The 18,159-nt window shown below is 45.5% G+C and overlaps 1 protein-coding gene across 1 annotated transcript in view; it reads left to right on the top strand.

Moving 5' to 3' along the window:
- The window catches only part of CHRNA2 (cholinergic receptor nicotinic alpha 2 subunit), a 144,688-nt gene that overhangs the window by 107,800 nt on the left and 18,729 nt on the right, over nucleotides 1–18,159 (top strand). The window contains exon 5 of the mRNA XM_085613107.1: nucleotides 9,801–9,910. Within this exon, the coding sequence (XP_085469233.1) occupies nucleotides 9,801–9,910 (110 nt within the window). The remainder of the gene's footprint in view (nucleotides 1–9,800; nucleotides 9,911–18,159) is intronic.

The following is an 18,159-nucleotide window of genomic DNA, read 5'->3' as shown; positions in this document are numbered from 1 at the left end:
CATCATGTGACTCTGGGCAATAGCTCGCTTAATCTTCCAGACAGCCCCCAGCGCCTTGACGGCTTTGGGTAATTGTTCACACATTACAAATATTGGATTTACATTTTACTCAACTGCACTTTACCACAGTGCACTATACGTCATTCTATTTTACTATGAACCCCTCTGCCCCACTGCACTCTACGCTAGTCTACACCACTCACTCACTAATATCGTACATTGTGGACTGTGCGACTACAGAAAGGAGTTGTTGGCTCACTTGCTATGCCACTGCCAGGCTTTACACAACGCCTGATGTATGCTCCTGAGGCCATACTTTTTACACCACGGCACACAATCTGTCAAGGAGGCTCAAACCCTTCTATTCTCTTTGGCAACAGTGACTGACATGGTAAAATTTCACAAATGTATACACTTGGTGCGGACACTGCTAAAGGACAGGTTGGCGGAAACTGCATTCCATTGGCCAGGCATTACCCCGTCCTCTATTAGGGAGCTGCCCACTGTGTAATGAGTATTGCACTTATAAACCAGATATCATTACCGTAGGCTTTTTGAATCCATTTGTTCTATGAATTACAGCAGAATCTTATATGAATTAATCTTTTAATATTGTCTTGTCATATATATTATAGCTCGCCCTTATGATACCTTTGTAATGGTTTTAAGTAATCATACAATAAAGTCTATCTACTCTGCACTACTGTACGCCACTGCACTCTACTCTGACTCACTCTACACCACTGGACTACAAGCCACTCCACTCTACTCTATTCCACTCCCCCCTATGATTCCACTCTACTCTATGCCACTCTATTCTACCTTACTTTACTCTACTCCACTCCACTCCTCTCTGGTGTACCCCACACTGCTCTAATGCACTCTACTTGACTCTTCTCTATGGCAATCCACTCTCCTGCACTCTACACCACTTTCCTCTACTCTACACCACTCTGTGCCAGTCCATTCCACTCTGCTTTACTCTATGCTATTCCACTCTACACCACTCCACTCCAGTGTACGCCACTCTACTCGACTCTATTCCGTTCTGCTCCACTCTATGCCATGCCATTCCTCACCACTGTACGCCAATCCACTCCATGCTGCTATATGACATGGCTATATGATTTTGGCAAAGCCAATAGCTCTCACGTAGGCCACTTGTCACTGTTTGTTACTTTTGTGGCATATGCGTTCCAAAAAAAGATTAAGTAACCAATGCACCTGGTTGCTAGGGCCAAACCTATTGGCTTTTCCAATGCTTGTTGTTGGTTTGTGTAGCGTGTTCAGAAGCTGCCTTACAGGTGAATGGGTGTAGGTGTGGTGTCAGTTAGTTTGCCGTCAGTGGCTACCTCTGCTTTTTCTCTGCATGGATAACGGGAAATATGATCACATGTTGTCATATGGCAAGACTGAGCTACGGTGGGCGTGTCTCCTGTGTCTGAACGCCCCTCTAATCCTATCCAGATCACGAAGCAGCGGACTGACTGACTCGTAAGTACATCGATGTCTTCCATCTCCAGTTTCCTGTTCTGTATGGCCCGCCTGGATCTTCATCCCCTGCTTTCACCAACTATGCAGGGGTATATGAGCCATATGTGAGCCATACACAACTTGGCCTTACTGGCCTCAGCCCCCTGGTCTGTGTTTCACCTGCCACCCAGCCCCTCCAACCTATGGCCATCAATGCCTGTAGCCCCTCCTAAAAAAGAATTCATTGCATCCTGCCAAAGTTTCACACCATACTCCGTATTACCCTCCCCTAAATATTAAAAACATGTATTTGTGTCCTTCCACCCATCTTCAACACCCTCTGTATTTACGAACCCTCACACCCAAATTTTAAACAGCCTTTTATCCTGCCACCCACACCTTCCTCTTCAAGCCAACTCTCCCGCCTAAATATAGAACTAATATGTCGCCTGCCACCCACCCCACCACCATCCCTTCTGTGCCTAAAGCTTTGCTCTCTTCTCGCCATCAGAGCAGAGAGCCAGCCCTGCTCCGACAGGCTCCCTGGGAGCCCGGCCAACGCAGCCTGGGATGACTGACATAGCCACAGTGTGATATCTGGTACCTGTGCCAGTGTCTCACTGAGAGCCACACACAATAATGAGAATTAGAAGTGGCCTCCAAAAACAACAATGCCTACTCTGCAGACACTGCCACCCCCACTTCCTCCTTTCTGTCCACCCCACTGCCAGCTCTTCGGTGGTTGGATGCAGGGACGGCTCTTCCACTAAGGCGGAGGAGCGTCGCTCCACTGCTCTTTGAGCAGGAAAAATAAAATGATAATAAAAGTTTAATTTTATTTTTCACAGGTTCGGGGTTCAGTCGGGGTGGGGCGGGGTTGCAGGCACAGGGGAGGAGTGGTTTGCCCACTCCAAGTGAACGTGCCCGTTTGACCGGCCTGCTCGGGCCACCCATACCAGTCATGCGCACTTTGCATGTTCCCCACCAGGCTGCGTTACACAGCCTGGTGGGGAACATGCCCTGGACCCCAATCCCCACACTTATAATGCTGCATTGCAGCATTGTGATTGGCTTAGGGGAGCCAATCACAACGCTGCATTGCAGCGCTGTGATTGGTTATGAGGAGCCTGGGTGCTTTCTGGTTCTGGACTTGCCAAGAAGCAGAGAAGCGATACGGCCTGCGGAATAGGTAGGTGTATTTTGTTATTTTTTATTTTGTACCCTCGCCACTCCACGCAACCTCCCCCCTCATTTCCTGCCAGCCGCTACTGGTTGGATAGCTCCACCAGCCAAGAAATGATTGAAAACATCTGGGTGGCACTCGGGGCAAGATATCGAATTACAGTAGGGCCAGCCCCGCCTTTAATCCTTCTGATATCAAGAAATTCTGTGCTACTAAAAGAGCTCATAGCAACAGCCATTGTTTACATTATTTGAATGTGCCAGAACTGTGGGAGTGAGGACTATACATAAAACAAGTTATTATAAGAGCTTCAGGTGAGGGCCTTATGCACACCTAACCGCCTGGGCATCTATTCCTCTCTGAATGTGTTAAGTATTATCACATGTAGAGAGTATTGCATAGGACCCCCCCCCCCTTCCATCGGCCTCGAGTAGGTAATAAACAGTACCTTGGTGAGTACTACCTACCACACTGAGCCATGTCTGCAAATGAGATGGTCGGTGCCACAAAATTAAGTCCTGACTCATTAGCCCCCTGCTGATGACCTCATCACAGACATGATCTCTGGTCTCTTTATTCTCTGCCTCTCTGATTGCAGGAAAGAAAGTTCCCAGATTCAATTTCTTTCCCGATGAATCATCCTCTTCAACCCCAACCTGATTACAGCTCTGGGGGGTGTTTCTTATGAGCATCGGCAGCAGCGCCTCGTGCAGGTTGGCATAGAGACGAGGACCCCTTCTGGGTGTGGTATTCAGTGATAGAAGCCCCTTTCCTTACCTGTGTGCCCTGTACCAATAGCCCAAATCACTTTTAGCTGTACATGCTAAATTGCTTAATTCTTTTTTTGTATTTTACATAGAAGTTTATTTGTTTAAAACAAATCATATAATCCTTATGAGCTGCAAAGACTTGTAAACATAATAGGAGTGAATTATTCCTTTCCTGGCTAAATTAAGTCACTTTTTACACAAAAGCTTGATAAAATCAATAACTGCTTTACATTCCCGAATATTTGCTAAATTCAATAATAGATTGTTTCGAAGTTTCGCACACGTCAGTACCAATTGTCCATTTACTAATTTACTAATTAAGGAATTCGATATTGATTCTGCTCGACTGTCGCTGCAGAGAAGAGAACAAGCATTTGCAATGCAATATGTCTCGCATTTGCGAGAGTTTGAGTTATTGGCTTTGTAGATGACAATGCCTTTTATGTATGTTTTAAAAATGAAAACAAAAATAAAAGGCATTGTCATTTACAATGTCAATAGCTCAAACCTGTGTAAATGCGAGATCTATTGCACTGCAAATGCTTTTATATAGATGTTGTGTGCACTTCCTCATATTGGGACTTTCAGCTGTATGCTAAGAAGTGTAGAACTACAAAACCATCATACATATAATCTGATTTCATTACATAACCTAATTTTGTTTATGATATTTGCCTTTCCCACGAGTGAAGATGTTAAATGCACTGAATTCATATGTTACATTTATATGTGCACGTTAGTGTATGAAACATTTTTTGCACATTGTTTTCGTCCTTTTCCCTCAGATAACCCCCTTCTTTGTATTTATTTTGATTTATATTTGGTCAATAGATAAGATAACACAATCTTGAATATTTCCCTACAATTGAAGCAATAGGTGTCGACTTGTTGGCACCCTATTGTAAAAGCACCTGGATATCTGTTGTAGAAGTTTATGTTGCAAAAACCTTAAAATGCCTCATTTAGTCAGTTGAATTTCATACAGCACACTGACATTTACATTTTGAGGTTATCCTTTTTCAGTTATAATGTTCAACAGAAGTTACACTCAGAAAAACAGCTGGCTTCAGAGAGGTCAAGGTTACAACCATATGACATAATATGTGTGCTACTAATAAAACACGTATCTTTCACAGAAAAAAAATCAAAGTTACAAACAAGGTAAAATTATGATGGGAAAGCAATAAAAGGGGAGTTCTGTTTTACGTCGCTGACTCACTACCGAGTTATCCTCGTTAACGAATTGAAACCACAGGTGCACACTCACATAACGTACGTAATGAATATTAAACAAAGCTATTTTACGTTTACATGAGTTATTTCGATTGCGTAACATACAGGACAGTCCCTAACAGCAATGGCCACAGCACCGAAAAAACAGAACAGGAAAAAAGACGTCCTAGGCACGGTAAAACGGTTACCGTGCTACTTCTTTCTGTGTTGGATGAAGGAGTTGTCAGCAAGGAAAACAAGATAATGAACAGGTACTAAGGTAACGTGCAGGTCTGAAATGGCTTGTGAACAAAAGCGTATGTCATTCTAGGGAAGGTGGTGGAGTCATTTGTAGATCAGTAGAGTATGTTGTATACTATCTATTGCAACGTGGGAAAAATACAACAAATATCTCAAATGTATACCTTTTACATTAAAAAAGCACCTACTTCGATGCCTCGCTGGGGGTAGTGGGCGCTATATAAATGCAACTACAATACAATACTTCTTCATTGTCTGTTGCGGACATACATTTCAAGTATGTAACGGTAAGCTATCTGTGCGCGCGATGACAGACAGCAACATTGCAGCTTGTAATGGTACAAATGAACTAGCAGTAAACGCAGCCTAAATATGGACAGTGAAAACCATTGTAGCTACCTATCGGAAAAGGGTCAGTGGCCCTTGGGCTTGGCACCCGCTTCGGATCTTGAAGGTTTTGGGGAGAGGATGTGGTCCGTCGGCTGCGCTGCCGCATCTGGTGCAGGAAACCAGGGTTTGAGCCTCGAGGTCGCGTCCACATCCTATGATTCTGGGCAAATCATTTCATCTCCCCGAGCCCGAATGTGTAATGTAAATACGGTGCTATGTAAAGTGCTCCAATACCTTCGGGTGGAGTTCGCGCTATAGAAATATGCCCAAAAAAGATTTACTTACTAATTACTCATTGAAGCGCCTGGTTGAGAGACGCGGTATACTACCTTATTCCTGCAGCGACCGGTAGAAGGTGATGAAAGGCCGCGCGGCGTCTTCTTATCAGTGCGCAAGCCCGTTCTTACGGCAGAGCGCTCAGCCACCCACCTGTGTGCGCTCGGAACCTGGCAGGAATCCTGGGAGAGATCTTGTGCAAGTCTGATGTGATCCCGCAGCAATCATCGAAATCCATGCCAGTCGAAGCAGTGCTTTAAATGCTCCAGTGTGCTCGCTGTGGCCCCGCCCACTTGTGTATCTCGCAGGCCCGGCTCCGGCCTGGTGTCAGAGGGCCTGCGGAACTGAGCTGCTGCTGCCGGGTGGGGGGCGGGGAGTCCGGGGGTCGGAGCTGCGCCATGGAGGTCCGCATGGCCGAGCTCTTCTGCTCGGGCCTGGAGAGCAGCGCCGCTCTGAAGCCCAAGGGTAAGAAGGCACCCAAGGGCCGGGGCCGGAGAACCAACAACAACCGGCAGAGCACCGCGACCAGTCTGCCCCCAGAGGTGAGGCGGCGAGGAATGGGGGTGGGGGGCAGAAGTTGCACTCTTGCCTGAGCTCCGTCTGCGGGAGGGCTGGTTTGTGGGGGCAGGTATCCAGACGTTCTTGTGTTAAAGAGGAAGCGGGAATCACGGGACTGTGGAGGGGACCATGGGGTTAATGGCAATCGAAAGTGAAACTTCATGCTGGCTTGTGAGGGAAGGGGGACAGGAGATGTGCACGCCGCGTGGCTGTAAGCGCGTAACCAACTCAAATCCGCCAAAAGCCTGCGCGTGCACATCTCCTGTCCCACTTCCGAGGCAAGTCAGCAACAATAGATCTCGCTAGCGATAGCAGCGCTTCGCGCTGCGTTCGCCAGGCGAGACCTAAAAAGAATGTGAATGGAGGTTTCACAGTCTTTGCTGCATAAACAACACAATCTTTTGTTTTCAGGGGAGGCATGCCAGGGGGTGACAGTAGAATGGGCCTGCATTAGACCAGATCTGAAGTGTGTATTATGGTGTCTAGGGTCAAGTTCCAAGACGGGGGTCAACAGCAATTATCAAATTCTATTCATAAATAGTTGTGTGTACATAATAAAGGATTTTATCCTCCCATGCCTGCCTATAAGTCACTTGAGGGCACTCAGAAATTCTAATAGCACAGATGTACCTATGTTCCTCTTTTTAATACCAGTCCAAACGTCCATTAATAGTTTCCAATCTGTGGCATCACCAGAGCCATTGGAATTATGCGGCAGAAGTGGACCAAATTATGCAGCAGAATTGACTAAATTTTGCGACAAGAAATGGCAAAATATGCTGCATAGGGAGGCACATTTTGTGATTATTATTTAGTCATTTTTACACCTGGTAATGTCTGAGAAAACAGTTCACCTTAATGAGTACCAATTTAACACCCTAATACAGCAGTAAGCAACTGACAGATGATCAGCCAACATTGCAAAAAGCCTTCTGGAGCACAGGAACGCGAGTCACCATATCTTTAGTAACTTTTGATCAGTTTGAGCTAGAAACAAAATTTTGTTGGTTAAAATCTGCAGATTATGCTGCAGACTATGGATTACGTAGCAAATGCGGCAATTCCATAATTATGCAAAAATCGCCACACAATCGCATAATTCCAGTGTCCCTGTGTATCACCCATCAAATTAACTAGAGATGCTGCTGGGGACCTAGCGAAGTTTGTTTCACAATAGTTCTAGCAAAGACTCCTGTCCTGGTTATGTATCGTACTTTCAGTGAACAGATATTCCAAATCTAAGACCCAAGATTTTAACCCTAGTTCCAGTAGGGTGGTACTCTGTGGAGTCTTGAGACTATGTGTGGTAGGACCCTTGCAGTTCTGTGCGGAGTCAACAGAGGAATTACGTAACTTTCTGGGAGGTGTTACGGTGTGATTACTAACAGTCATGACTTAATGAGAGTGCGGTGTGTGATCGTACGCGGAAGAATGAAGACGTCTGTTACAGAGCTCCATGTGTGGCGTATTTATTTGCATGCTCCCAGGCTGGGGAGGATGCTACAGTCTCAAAAGGTAGAGCATTTCTTTTACCCAAGTTAAGAGAAGCCAGCTCTTAGCACCGGGATAATAGGCAGCTGCTCCTTCGAGAAACAACGGAATAACTTGGGCGTTATTGTCCATCTGGATGGCCACCATTTAAATTCCATGTACAATCTTGTAAAATTGTGTAAAACTTGTTGCTCATTGGAGCAGTTATGTGGAGTACAGAAGCTTTCAAGTCAGTCTAGTATTAACTATGACCTCCAAGTACTAATGTTCTTTGCAAGTGCAGTGCTGTCCAGATACAGCCGGTTGGTTACAAGGCCTCTGACGTTCAAAAAGCATCACTTATGTTTTGGAGTGGTTGGGCAGCAGATAGTTTCTATAGTAATCTGAATTTGGTCCATTCTATGTTGGAGATCAACTCTGATGTTGCTCATGAAGACTATGGGCCTGAATTAGATCTTGGCGAATGGGATACTCCGTCACAAGTGTGACCGATATCTCGTCTGCCGCATTACGATCTCCATAGGATATAAAGGGATCATAATACGGCGGACAGGATCTCCGTCAGCTTTGTGATGGAGTATTCCCCTCCACCAAGATCTAAATTAGGCCCTATATAGTTGGCTAAGAAAAAGGCAGAGATTTGCCGGCCCCAATTAAGGGGTAGAAAATCTCCCTGTCTCAAGTTCTCATTGTAGTTCATTTATATGTTTATTAAACAAGAGTGACACATCCCTTGCGCCTGTCGGACACTAATCATCTCAGTCAATGATTCAAACAGTGTTAGTTTCACTGTGTGTGTACATCCATGCTCCGTGTCAGTTGAGGTCTAGTTCCGCATTCAGCTGTAAGCCAAGTACTGCTCGTCGATTAACAAGATTCGGCGTTGCAGTCCCCCCGTTTGAGTGTACATACTGCGGGCAGTGCAATGGACAACTAAGAGTTCCCCCGCCCCACGTTTTGCATGGGATTTGCCAACTTTGCATGGAAGAAAATTTCTGCCTCTTTCAAATTGAATACGCTCGCCATAGAATTGGCCCTTCTTCAAAAGGCCTGACTGTTGCTGCCACTCTGTGTCTGGGTCCTGAAGAGAACCCCTCATTTGACATTCTAAGACCAGGGGTTCGAAACGCGTCGACCTTTTGTTTATTGTCTTTTCAAACACTGGTGTAAATAGCAAAAATGGGTGCATTCTCAAAAAACTTTCTGAATTGTGTAGGTTTGATCTAAATTTATCGATATGCACCTTTAAATTCATTGTTGTTTAAAGCTCACCAGGTTTGTGTGGTCCTTTGGCAATTTCTAACTAGCAAGGAACAATCTTCCGAAAAATAGTTTTTTGTGATTGTTTGTGTGGATGGATGAGGAGTGGTGTTTGTATGTTTATTGGATCAAGTAGTTTAGTTTATTTCCCAAAAAATGATTTTTCTTTTCATTATGTGTCTATAGGTTTTTGTATGTATATGTATTGACAGCTTTTCACTCTTGTATATAAAGAATTTTCATACAAGATAGACAAAAAAAACTTCAAGAAAATATTTTGAAATAAATACTATTAATTAGTACTGACGCGGTTATTTCATTTCTTCTTCTACTTTCTTTAAATTATCTAGATTGATTTATCAGCACTGGCATTTCTTTGTTCTCACATCCATGTCAGTTGCGACATTCGGCATACAGGGGACTTTTGCTGTTGCGTTGGGCATATGTGTCAATGTGCATCCTGACCAGGTGATGCTTTGTGTGTTTCTACCATAGAAGCATCACTGTCTGCATTGGCTGTAGGTTTCTGACTTTTTATATTATCTTATTATGACATTATTATTATGAGGTAAAGGATGTGGCACAGCAGGTAAAGCTGCCGACTTGGGAGTTGTGGACTCAGGTTCAAGTCTCGGCGTTGGAGCAACATCCTGTGATTCTGGGCAAATCACTTAAACTCCCAGACTGCGCCTAGATACCCTCACGGGTGATAAGCCGTGCTATATAAATCTACAAACTTTAACTGTTGCTTTGGGGTGTTTACATACCTTAAGGGCATTTGACCATATGGTGTGAGTGTGTGCTGGTCTGAGTACTTCCACTTTAGGTTCTGTGTTTCACTGTCATTGTCGTACCAGTGGCGATGAAGGTGGTGCGATGGCTACCCTTTAAGTCCCCTATACATTATTATGCTTATGTTTCCATAGGAGTGGAATGACTACAAGCTGCGCTGGAACCCAGCAGAATATGACAATGTCACCTCCATCCGAGTTCCCTCCGAGATGATCTGGATTCCAGACATTGTGCTCTACAACAAGTAGGTTAAAAGAAGGGAACAATTTGGTGGCCATCGGGAAAAAGCAGAAAATACGTTTTATAAAACGTATTTTTTTGTCTGTGCATGGTGTAGTTGTCTGTCTTACCCTCCCTCTTTCCTGAACTCGCCTAGTATAGCCCAGACCTGGTTGGTAATATTGACTATACTGCTGACACATGTAGATATAAATGTTGATTGGGTTAGACGAGAGGTGGTAAGTTTTATGTACATAGTGGCTTATTTACAAGCACATTGTGCCACCGGTAAGATACTTTTTTAGACGCACCGGCAGCGCAGTGTGCCTGCCCATATTTTCAAGTCCACGTAAAGGCTTTTAATGGCCTTGTAAGTATGGCCCCCTTTCATGCATTACTCTGCATGAAAGAGGCGTTCTATGGGTGTTGCTCTAGGTGTTCCCATGGGGAAACATCCATTACAACGCAGTCATTAAATCGCACTGCTTTTACAATGCAACTGTTACAACGCAACTGCCTTTACAACGCATGCCACTACATCGCATGCCACTACATCGCATGCCACTACATCGCATACCACTACATCGCATGCCACTACATCGCATGCCACTACATCGCATGCCACTACAACGCATGCCACTACAACGCATGCCACTACAACGCATGCAATTACAACGCATTATAAGGTAAGTAATGGAGATTTTTTAGTTTTAGGGTGGGTATGGGTTTTGAGGTGGATGTGAATAGTAACTTTTACCCCTACACTATCCAACACTTTCCCTACTGTTGCACTCACTGGAGTGGGAATAGTAATTTTTACCCCTACACTATCCAACACTTTCCCTACTGTTGCCCTAAAAGCATTATGCGTTGTAATGGTATGCATTGTTATGGAATGCTTTGTAATGGTAGTTTTTAAAAATGCATTGTAATGGTATGCATTGTAAAATCATGCGATGTAATGGTAATTGAAATGTAAAAACCGCATTGTAAAAGCATGCATTGTAATTGTTTGCGTTGGAACGTCATATATTCATTCCCATGCAACATCCATGGAACCTGACGCATTCCCAGATTTACAAAGTTTTGTAAACCTGGGAATGTGTCCGAGGCGCAACGAGTAGAAATACCTTTATTTCTCCTTGTTTTTCCTTTTTCTATGTGTGCTGCATTCTTAAGACTTGATTGTTTTCGGGTGGACTACATGTGCCTTTGAAATATGACTTCATTTAGTAATTAACGGTGACATTTATATGTTTTCTTTGATTAAGACAGCTGTGTTCCACACCCACATGCCACATCAATCACTTTTTTCTACACCAGAATCACATACTACAATACATGTTGCTGGACAGGGTGGCCTGTTCTAAAAAACTTGAGGAGAAGTGTGCTAAAGAAGAGCAAAAATAGAGAAATGATAAGTCAGGGGTTGTGCGTGCGCACTTATGGGATCTTGCAGACTCTGGTGCAAGTGATAATAATATTTGGCTAAATGCAATTCTGACCCCTTTTCCACTGGGGCCACTTCTATAAAGAGAAACATTGTACCAGTGTTATCAAGGGCAATTATCACCAAGGTTACCTGGCAATAAATCTAGGTGCAAACCAATGTGCCTAAAGGCACAAAAAACATTAGTGCACATTTTTTACACAGGTATTAAACACATGGAGAAAACAGCAGATAAACAGAGCAAATGCATACTTGCACTATTTGTGTTTCAAGCCTGTTAACACCACAAGGATGTAAGTGACCCATTAGTGCTAATTCACAGTGCGGAAACCAAACTTGATGCATGACTGAACTAATAAAACAAATTTAAAAAAACATAGTTAACTCTGAATACTGGGATTCTTTGATGCTTCATACATCAAGGAATGGGTAGAATGGGCGGCCAGTAAGAACTATATGGGCGTGGACTCAAATGATGAGGTCCCAGCTCCTTGATTGTACATGGTGTGATCCTGAGCATCTCACACAATGTTATGTTTAATTAATCATGTGATTGTAGAAATGTGACCCAAGTGAAAGTTGCCTTTTCTAAGTCCTCAGATTTCCAGATCTTTGTGACTCGGGAGATAGCTATGCTGTCTGCGGCTTGAACTTTTAAGTTCAGTGCTAAGGCTCAGCTATCAGAGGCCTAAACCCAGTGCTTAATTTGTGAAATAATAACTGCCGGTACCCAAGGTTCTGCTCAGAAGTCTGTGGCCGGGTCTATTAAACATCTGATACCAAGGCTGTGGTGTCTTGAATCCACCTCACGCCTCTTTAATCCACTCTCCGACACTCCCTTCCCCTTTATCTCACTCTTGCATTCTCCCTTTGTGACAGGTTTTCCACCCTTTTCTTCCTCCTTCTTTCATCTGTATTTGTTTTTCCCTCTCTTGCCCTTCATCAATGTCCTCACAAAAGAGTGCTGGTGGCCACACTGGCAACCACTGGCGCAAATTAACCACTGCCTAAACCTGTACGTTTTGCATAGTTAGATATTGTTAATGGTGATGAAACCTGCAACCCAGATTCAGTTTCTCACAGGCCATTGTGGCAACACTCCTTTTATGATCGACTACTACTTTAGTTTTCCAAAAGTTATAACAATCCAGCCTTTACCCAATGCTCAGGCCATTATTAAGGTATATGGAAACAGTGCTTAATTTGAGCTGGTGGTTTCCGGTGCTCGGCACTTTCTCTTAATTTTCAACACCGGCACTTTTGACAGTTTGCCTCATGGTGGTGCTGTCTGATTAATTTGGAAACAGGCACAATAGCAGTTGTTTATTAATTAAATACATCCTGTGATTCTGGGCAAATCACTTAATCTCCCCTTGCCTAACAAAAAATGAATGTGTGTCCTCATGTAACGTAACTGGTGCTATGTAAAGCGCTCTCATACCTGATTGGATTCAGGTCAAGTTCACGCTATATAAAACGCTGGGAAAAAAAAAGAAAATTCAATACCAAAGCCATTCTTATAATGTTGAGTGCCTGGAATAATCAAAATTTTTACACTTGTAAGAGTGAGATGTTTAGTAGCTGTAGTGACTTTCTAACAAGAGCCCTGGTGCTTATGTTTTAAAAAAAATACAAATTAAGCACTGCTTGGCAAGGCGTTACATGGAATTCAGAGTCACTAGGCAGTGTGACCTGTTTCTTGTAATTGCACCTCAGTTCAGATCCTGTCATCTTCCTTCCTTGTTCTCTGTACCTTGGCTAAATCAACTATAGCCGCCACCTGCCATTCAAAAACGGTGCATGTGATACATGATGGCCAGTTCGGTCATTGGAGCGATTGATCACATGTACAAGTCATGCTCCCTGCAGCTCAGCAGGGTTAAGCATCCATGAACTACAAAATATGTCTAGTCTCTGCTGATGAATGGCCCCGGCTCTCTCGATTATCAAGGCCTTTAGCTATCTTCATCACCGGGGCTCCATTTCTCTAGTCTTGTGCCTTTTAAATCTTTTCAAGTGGTTATCATGTAATTTATTCCTACCCTTTTAACTGTAACGAGCCAAGAATACACTTGCCAGACAGTAATTATGTGTTAAACAAGGGCAGTCCCAAATTAGTTGAAGCAGCCGGCAGTTTCAACGAACAAAGCCATTGGTGTCCCTAAATATTGATATCTTAATATTATTTATTTATTAGGTTTTAAATAAATTTTCCTAGAATTGTGTACTCTGCATATTTTAACTCCCTAACTATTCACTCAGTTCCTCCTAATTGGACGAAGCCCCACCTGGTGTTAAACAAAAACTCAGGACTAGAAGCGTGGTGTCCTAAAGCGAGGGAATCGACTGGTCACTCTTCTCTTCACGCTCCACGGCTCTCATTACTAGTGGCCTGTGCATTCCAAGGGGTGCAGTAACTGAAGTTACAGGGCCTGGCAGACTTGTATGTTTTGGTTTTATGTCACATGGACGTTTCAGCTGCCTGAAGCAAAAGCACATTTTTATTGGGCAGCTCAAGTTGAAAATGTGAGGGAATCAACGCAGACACACTATTTCCAGTAAGCTATTCCCCAACAATCACCGTTATTTACCTTGCTTTGCAATTACTAAGCCCTGGAAATACTAGAACCAGTGCTTAATTTGAGCCTGTGGTTTGTGGTGCTCGACACTGACACTTAATTGTCAACGACAGCACTTATAACAGTTTGCCACATGGTGGCTCTGCCTGATTAATTTAGAAATAGGCATAACAGCAGTTGTTTATTAATTCAATATACATTAAAGAGGACTAATACTTGTTGCCCAAGTCATTCTTATTATGTTGAGTGCCTGGCATAATCTGAATTGTTACATTTGTAAGAGTGTGATGTTTAGTAGCTGCGTTGGTATGGTCACTGGCGGGGGCAGGGCCAATGGGTGGTGAAGGTTGCTGATGCCTCCTGACGAGGGCCCAGGCAATAATGTTGTTTTTACAAATTAAGCACTGACTGCAACCCGTGGTAACTCCAAGGCTGGGGGGAAAAACGGATTTTAATGGTTAACAAGCGCCCTGTCCCCAGAGCAATGTAAAGCCCTCCACATTTTCTTATTGTGATCGGTAGTGCCGCCAGTGTGCCATGGGCCCTGGTGCTAGGAAGAAAGTGGGTTCTTGGCTGCTGTTTGAATGAGAAAATACAGCAATAATCTCAGGGTTCAGGGGGCCCCTCAGGGCTCTCGGACCCGGCGCCGCTGCACCTGCAGCAGCAATGGAAGCCACATCCCTGATTTTGTCCTACATATCGGTGGCCCATCCTGGACACATTCAGCGAGCTCTTTGGACACGTTTCAGGGCGGTTCCATCCTGGACGGATTCAGAGAGCTCACTGGACAGGTTTCAGGGGCGGTTCCATCCTGGACGGATTCAGAGAGCTCACTGGACATGTTTCAGGGCCTATTCCATCCTGGTCGGATTCAGAGAGCTCACTGGACACGTTTCAGGGGCAGTTCCATCCTGGACTCATTCAGAGAGCTCATTGGACACGTTTCAGGGGCGGTTCCATCCTGGACACATTCAGAGAGCTCACTGGACACGTTTCAGGGGCGGTTCCATCCTGGACACATTCAGAGAGCTCACTGGACATGTTTCAGGGGCGGTTGCATCCTGGACACATTCAGAGAGCTCACTGGACACGTTTCAGGGGCGGTTCCATCCTGGACTGATTCAGAGAGCTCACTGGACATGTTTCAGGGGCGGTTCCATCCTGGACACATTCAGAGAGCTCACTGGACATGTTTCAGGGGCGGTTCCATCCTGGACACATTCAGAGAGCTCACTGGACACGTTTCAGGAGCGGTTCCATCCTGGACACATTCAGAGAGCTCACTGGACATGTTTCAGGGGCGGTTCCATCCTGGACACATTCAGAGAGCTCACTGGACACGTTTCAGGGGCGGTTCCATCCTGGACGGATTCAGAGAGCTCACTGGACAAGTTTCAGGGGCGGTTCCATCCTGGAGGGATTCAGAGAGCTCACTGGACACGTTTTAGGGACGGTTCCATCCTGGACGGATTCAGAGAGCTCACTGGACAGGTTTCAGGGGCGGTTCCATCCTGGAGGGATTCAGAGAGCTCACTGGACAGGTTTCAGGGGCGGTCCCATCCTGGACCGATTTAGAGAGCTCACTGGACAGGTTTCAGGGGCGGTTCCATTCTGGACGGATTCAGAGAGCTCACTGAACACGTTTCAGGGGCGGTTCCATCCTGGACGGATTCAGAGAGCTCACTGGACAGGTTTCAGGGGCGGTTCCATCCTGGACGGATTCAGAGAGCTCACTGGACACGTTTTAGGGACGGTTCCATCCTGGACGGATTCAGAGAGCTCACTGGACAGGTTTCAGGGGCGGTTCCATCCTGGAGGGATTCAGAGAGCTCACTGGACAGGTTTTAGGGGCGGTTCCATCCTGGACCGATTCAGAGAGCTCACTGGACAGGTTTCAGGGGCGGTTCCATCCTGGACCGATTCAGAGAGCTCACTGGACAGGTTTCAGGGGCGGTTCTATCCTGGACACATTCAGAGAGCTCACTGGACACGTTTCAGGGCCGGTTACCTCCACACGAAGGCGATCTCCGGGCAGGCAGTGTTTCCTAGAAGGACTCTGGCATTCCTTAAAGACGAGCTCCTTGAGCGGGAGGCAGCCCCCCGCTACCCCCCCCCCCCTCTCCCCCCCACCTCACTCCATTGATCAGATGCTCGCCTCATGGCTCACAAGACATTACCCAAGGGCTGTAGTTGTCACCAGTGGTCTCCATCACTGTCTCCGGCCTCAGGAGAAGCGGAGAGCTGATGGCGTTGGCCGGGGAGGCCCTCGCCCCCCGGGAGCCTGGACCGAGGGCAGCTTCTGACATATATATTTGTGTTTGTCCTCATTATAATCCAAGATATGAGTCATCCCTCTGTCCCCTGGGCTCCACCGGACAGACGGCCGAGACCATCTCACTGTATAACCATCTGAAGAAGCCAGGACTGAAGCACAACGCTGCCCCTTTCATGTTCAGGATTAGATTAAGGGGCACATGTCCACGTGCACAGATTCTGCACATTGTCCAGGAGAGCATGGCAGTGTGTGTTTATTAACCCTGCCCCACCCGGCTGCTCGCGTGCTGTTGTGATTAACTGTGCTCTTTGCTTATCTTGTCAGTGGTGTCATTGGTGCTTTAGATACTAGTTTGTGGTGTGTTACTACGCCTTAACTGGTAACTAGTTGTACCTATGTCTCTGTCTTGTGATCTGCCTTAACGCATAATTCTTGTAACACATAGGGAGAAATTCATTTTATTCTCTTGTCACTCGCATTTGTCAACCTGTTGATTGATTTCAGAACAGCACGCATGCACTTTTTCTGCAATTGAAACTCCCGCCATGGCTGCCCGCGGCAGGGCCGGCTTCACGCTGGGAGCGTCCGGTGCGACAGTGTTTGTTGCCGCCCCCAATGACCACCGCAGCCACGGATTCCCTCACTAGCACCCTTTAACAGTGCCCCTCAAGTCTCCATAACCACTCTCTCTAAGATGCATTTAACTAGTTTTATAGTGCCACTCATACCAGTGTAGGGTGTCAGAGCACTTAACATCACACACACATTACACAGAGACCATCAATCTTATGTGCAAATCGGTGTATAGGAAATATTACATAAGAAAAGGTGTAGGAGTCACATGCCATCTATACTGGTGGGCAGTATAGTTTAAGAGTGCTTGGCCTGGAGAAGCATCGACTCAGAATTTAAAACGTACCACCATAGTTGGCAGTTCTCTTTAATAATAAGAATTGATTTCTAGGATAATAAAAGACTGGAGAAAAAATCACAATGTTCTAATCGATTCCTTACAGTTTGCATGCAGCTCTTTGATGACAGTTAATAGCTCACTGTGCTATATTAGGATTTTATCTTATAAACTGCAGGTAACCAAAGGATCTGTCTCACAAAAGCAGAAACCCACTGACCTATTTACATTATATGCACTTTGAAATCTGCATGGTACATGTTCTTTGCAGCAGGCACATTAACCCTCTGCGCTACCTCATGTTGAGTCAAAACTCGATCTCTCTCCAGGAAGAACATTAATCACCATGTGATCTTGACATGTTTAGTGCTGCCTGAACATTGCTGGAGACAAGGAACGGGGTAGCAGGTGCTTTTAAAACCACAATATACTTGCAAACATGGCAACCCTACTCCACAAAGTCAGTGCATGGTGCGGTGTCACTGGACGCACCGCCCTAGAGCCAACTCTGGCCAGCGGTAATCGTTCTCGACTGCAGAGGCGGTCTGCTGTGGTGCGCCTATAGTGGGAAGAAAGTGGACATCAGCATGGTGGTGCTTGCTCTTCCTGCAGCCCGGCAGATGTTCCTGCTCTCCCTACAGATATCCCTGCTCTCCCTGCAGCCTGGCAGATGTTCCTGCTCTCCCTGCAGCCCTGCAGATGTCCTTGCTCTCCCTGCAGATGTTCCTGCTCTCCCTGCAGCCTGGCAGATGTCCCTGCAGCCCAGCAGATGTTCCGGCTCTCTCTGCAGCCCTGCAGATGTTCCTTTAGCTCTGCAGATTTTCCTGCTCTCCCTGCTCTGGACATCTTCCTGCTCTCCATGCAGATGTTCCTTCAGCTCTGCACATGTTCCTGCTCTCCCTGCAGCTCTTCAGATGTTTCTTCAGCTCTGCAGATATTCCTGCAATCCCTGCTGCCGTGCAGATGTTCCTGTTCTCCCTGCAGATGTTCCTACTCCCTTCTGTCCTGCAAGTGTTCCTGCTCTCCCTGCAGATGTTTCTGCACTCCCTGCAGAGGTTCC

Source organism: Triturus cristatus, chromosome 6 (genome assembly GCF_964204655.1).
Source record: "Triturus cristatus chromosome 6, aTriCri1.1, whole genome shotgun sequence".
Taxonomy (NCBI): domain Eukaryota; kingdom Metazoa; phylum Chordata; class Amphibia; order Caudata; family Salamandridae; genus Triturus; species Triturus cristatus.
The sequence above is the reverse complement of the archived record's forward strand: the minus strand, read 5'-3'. Positions and strand labels throughout refer to the sequence as shown.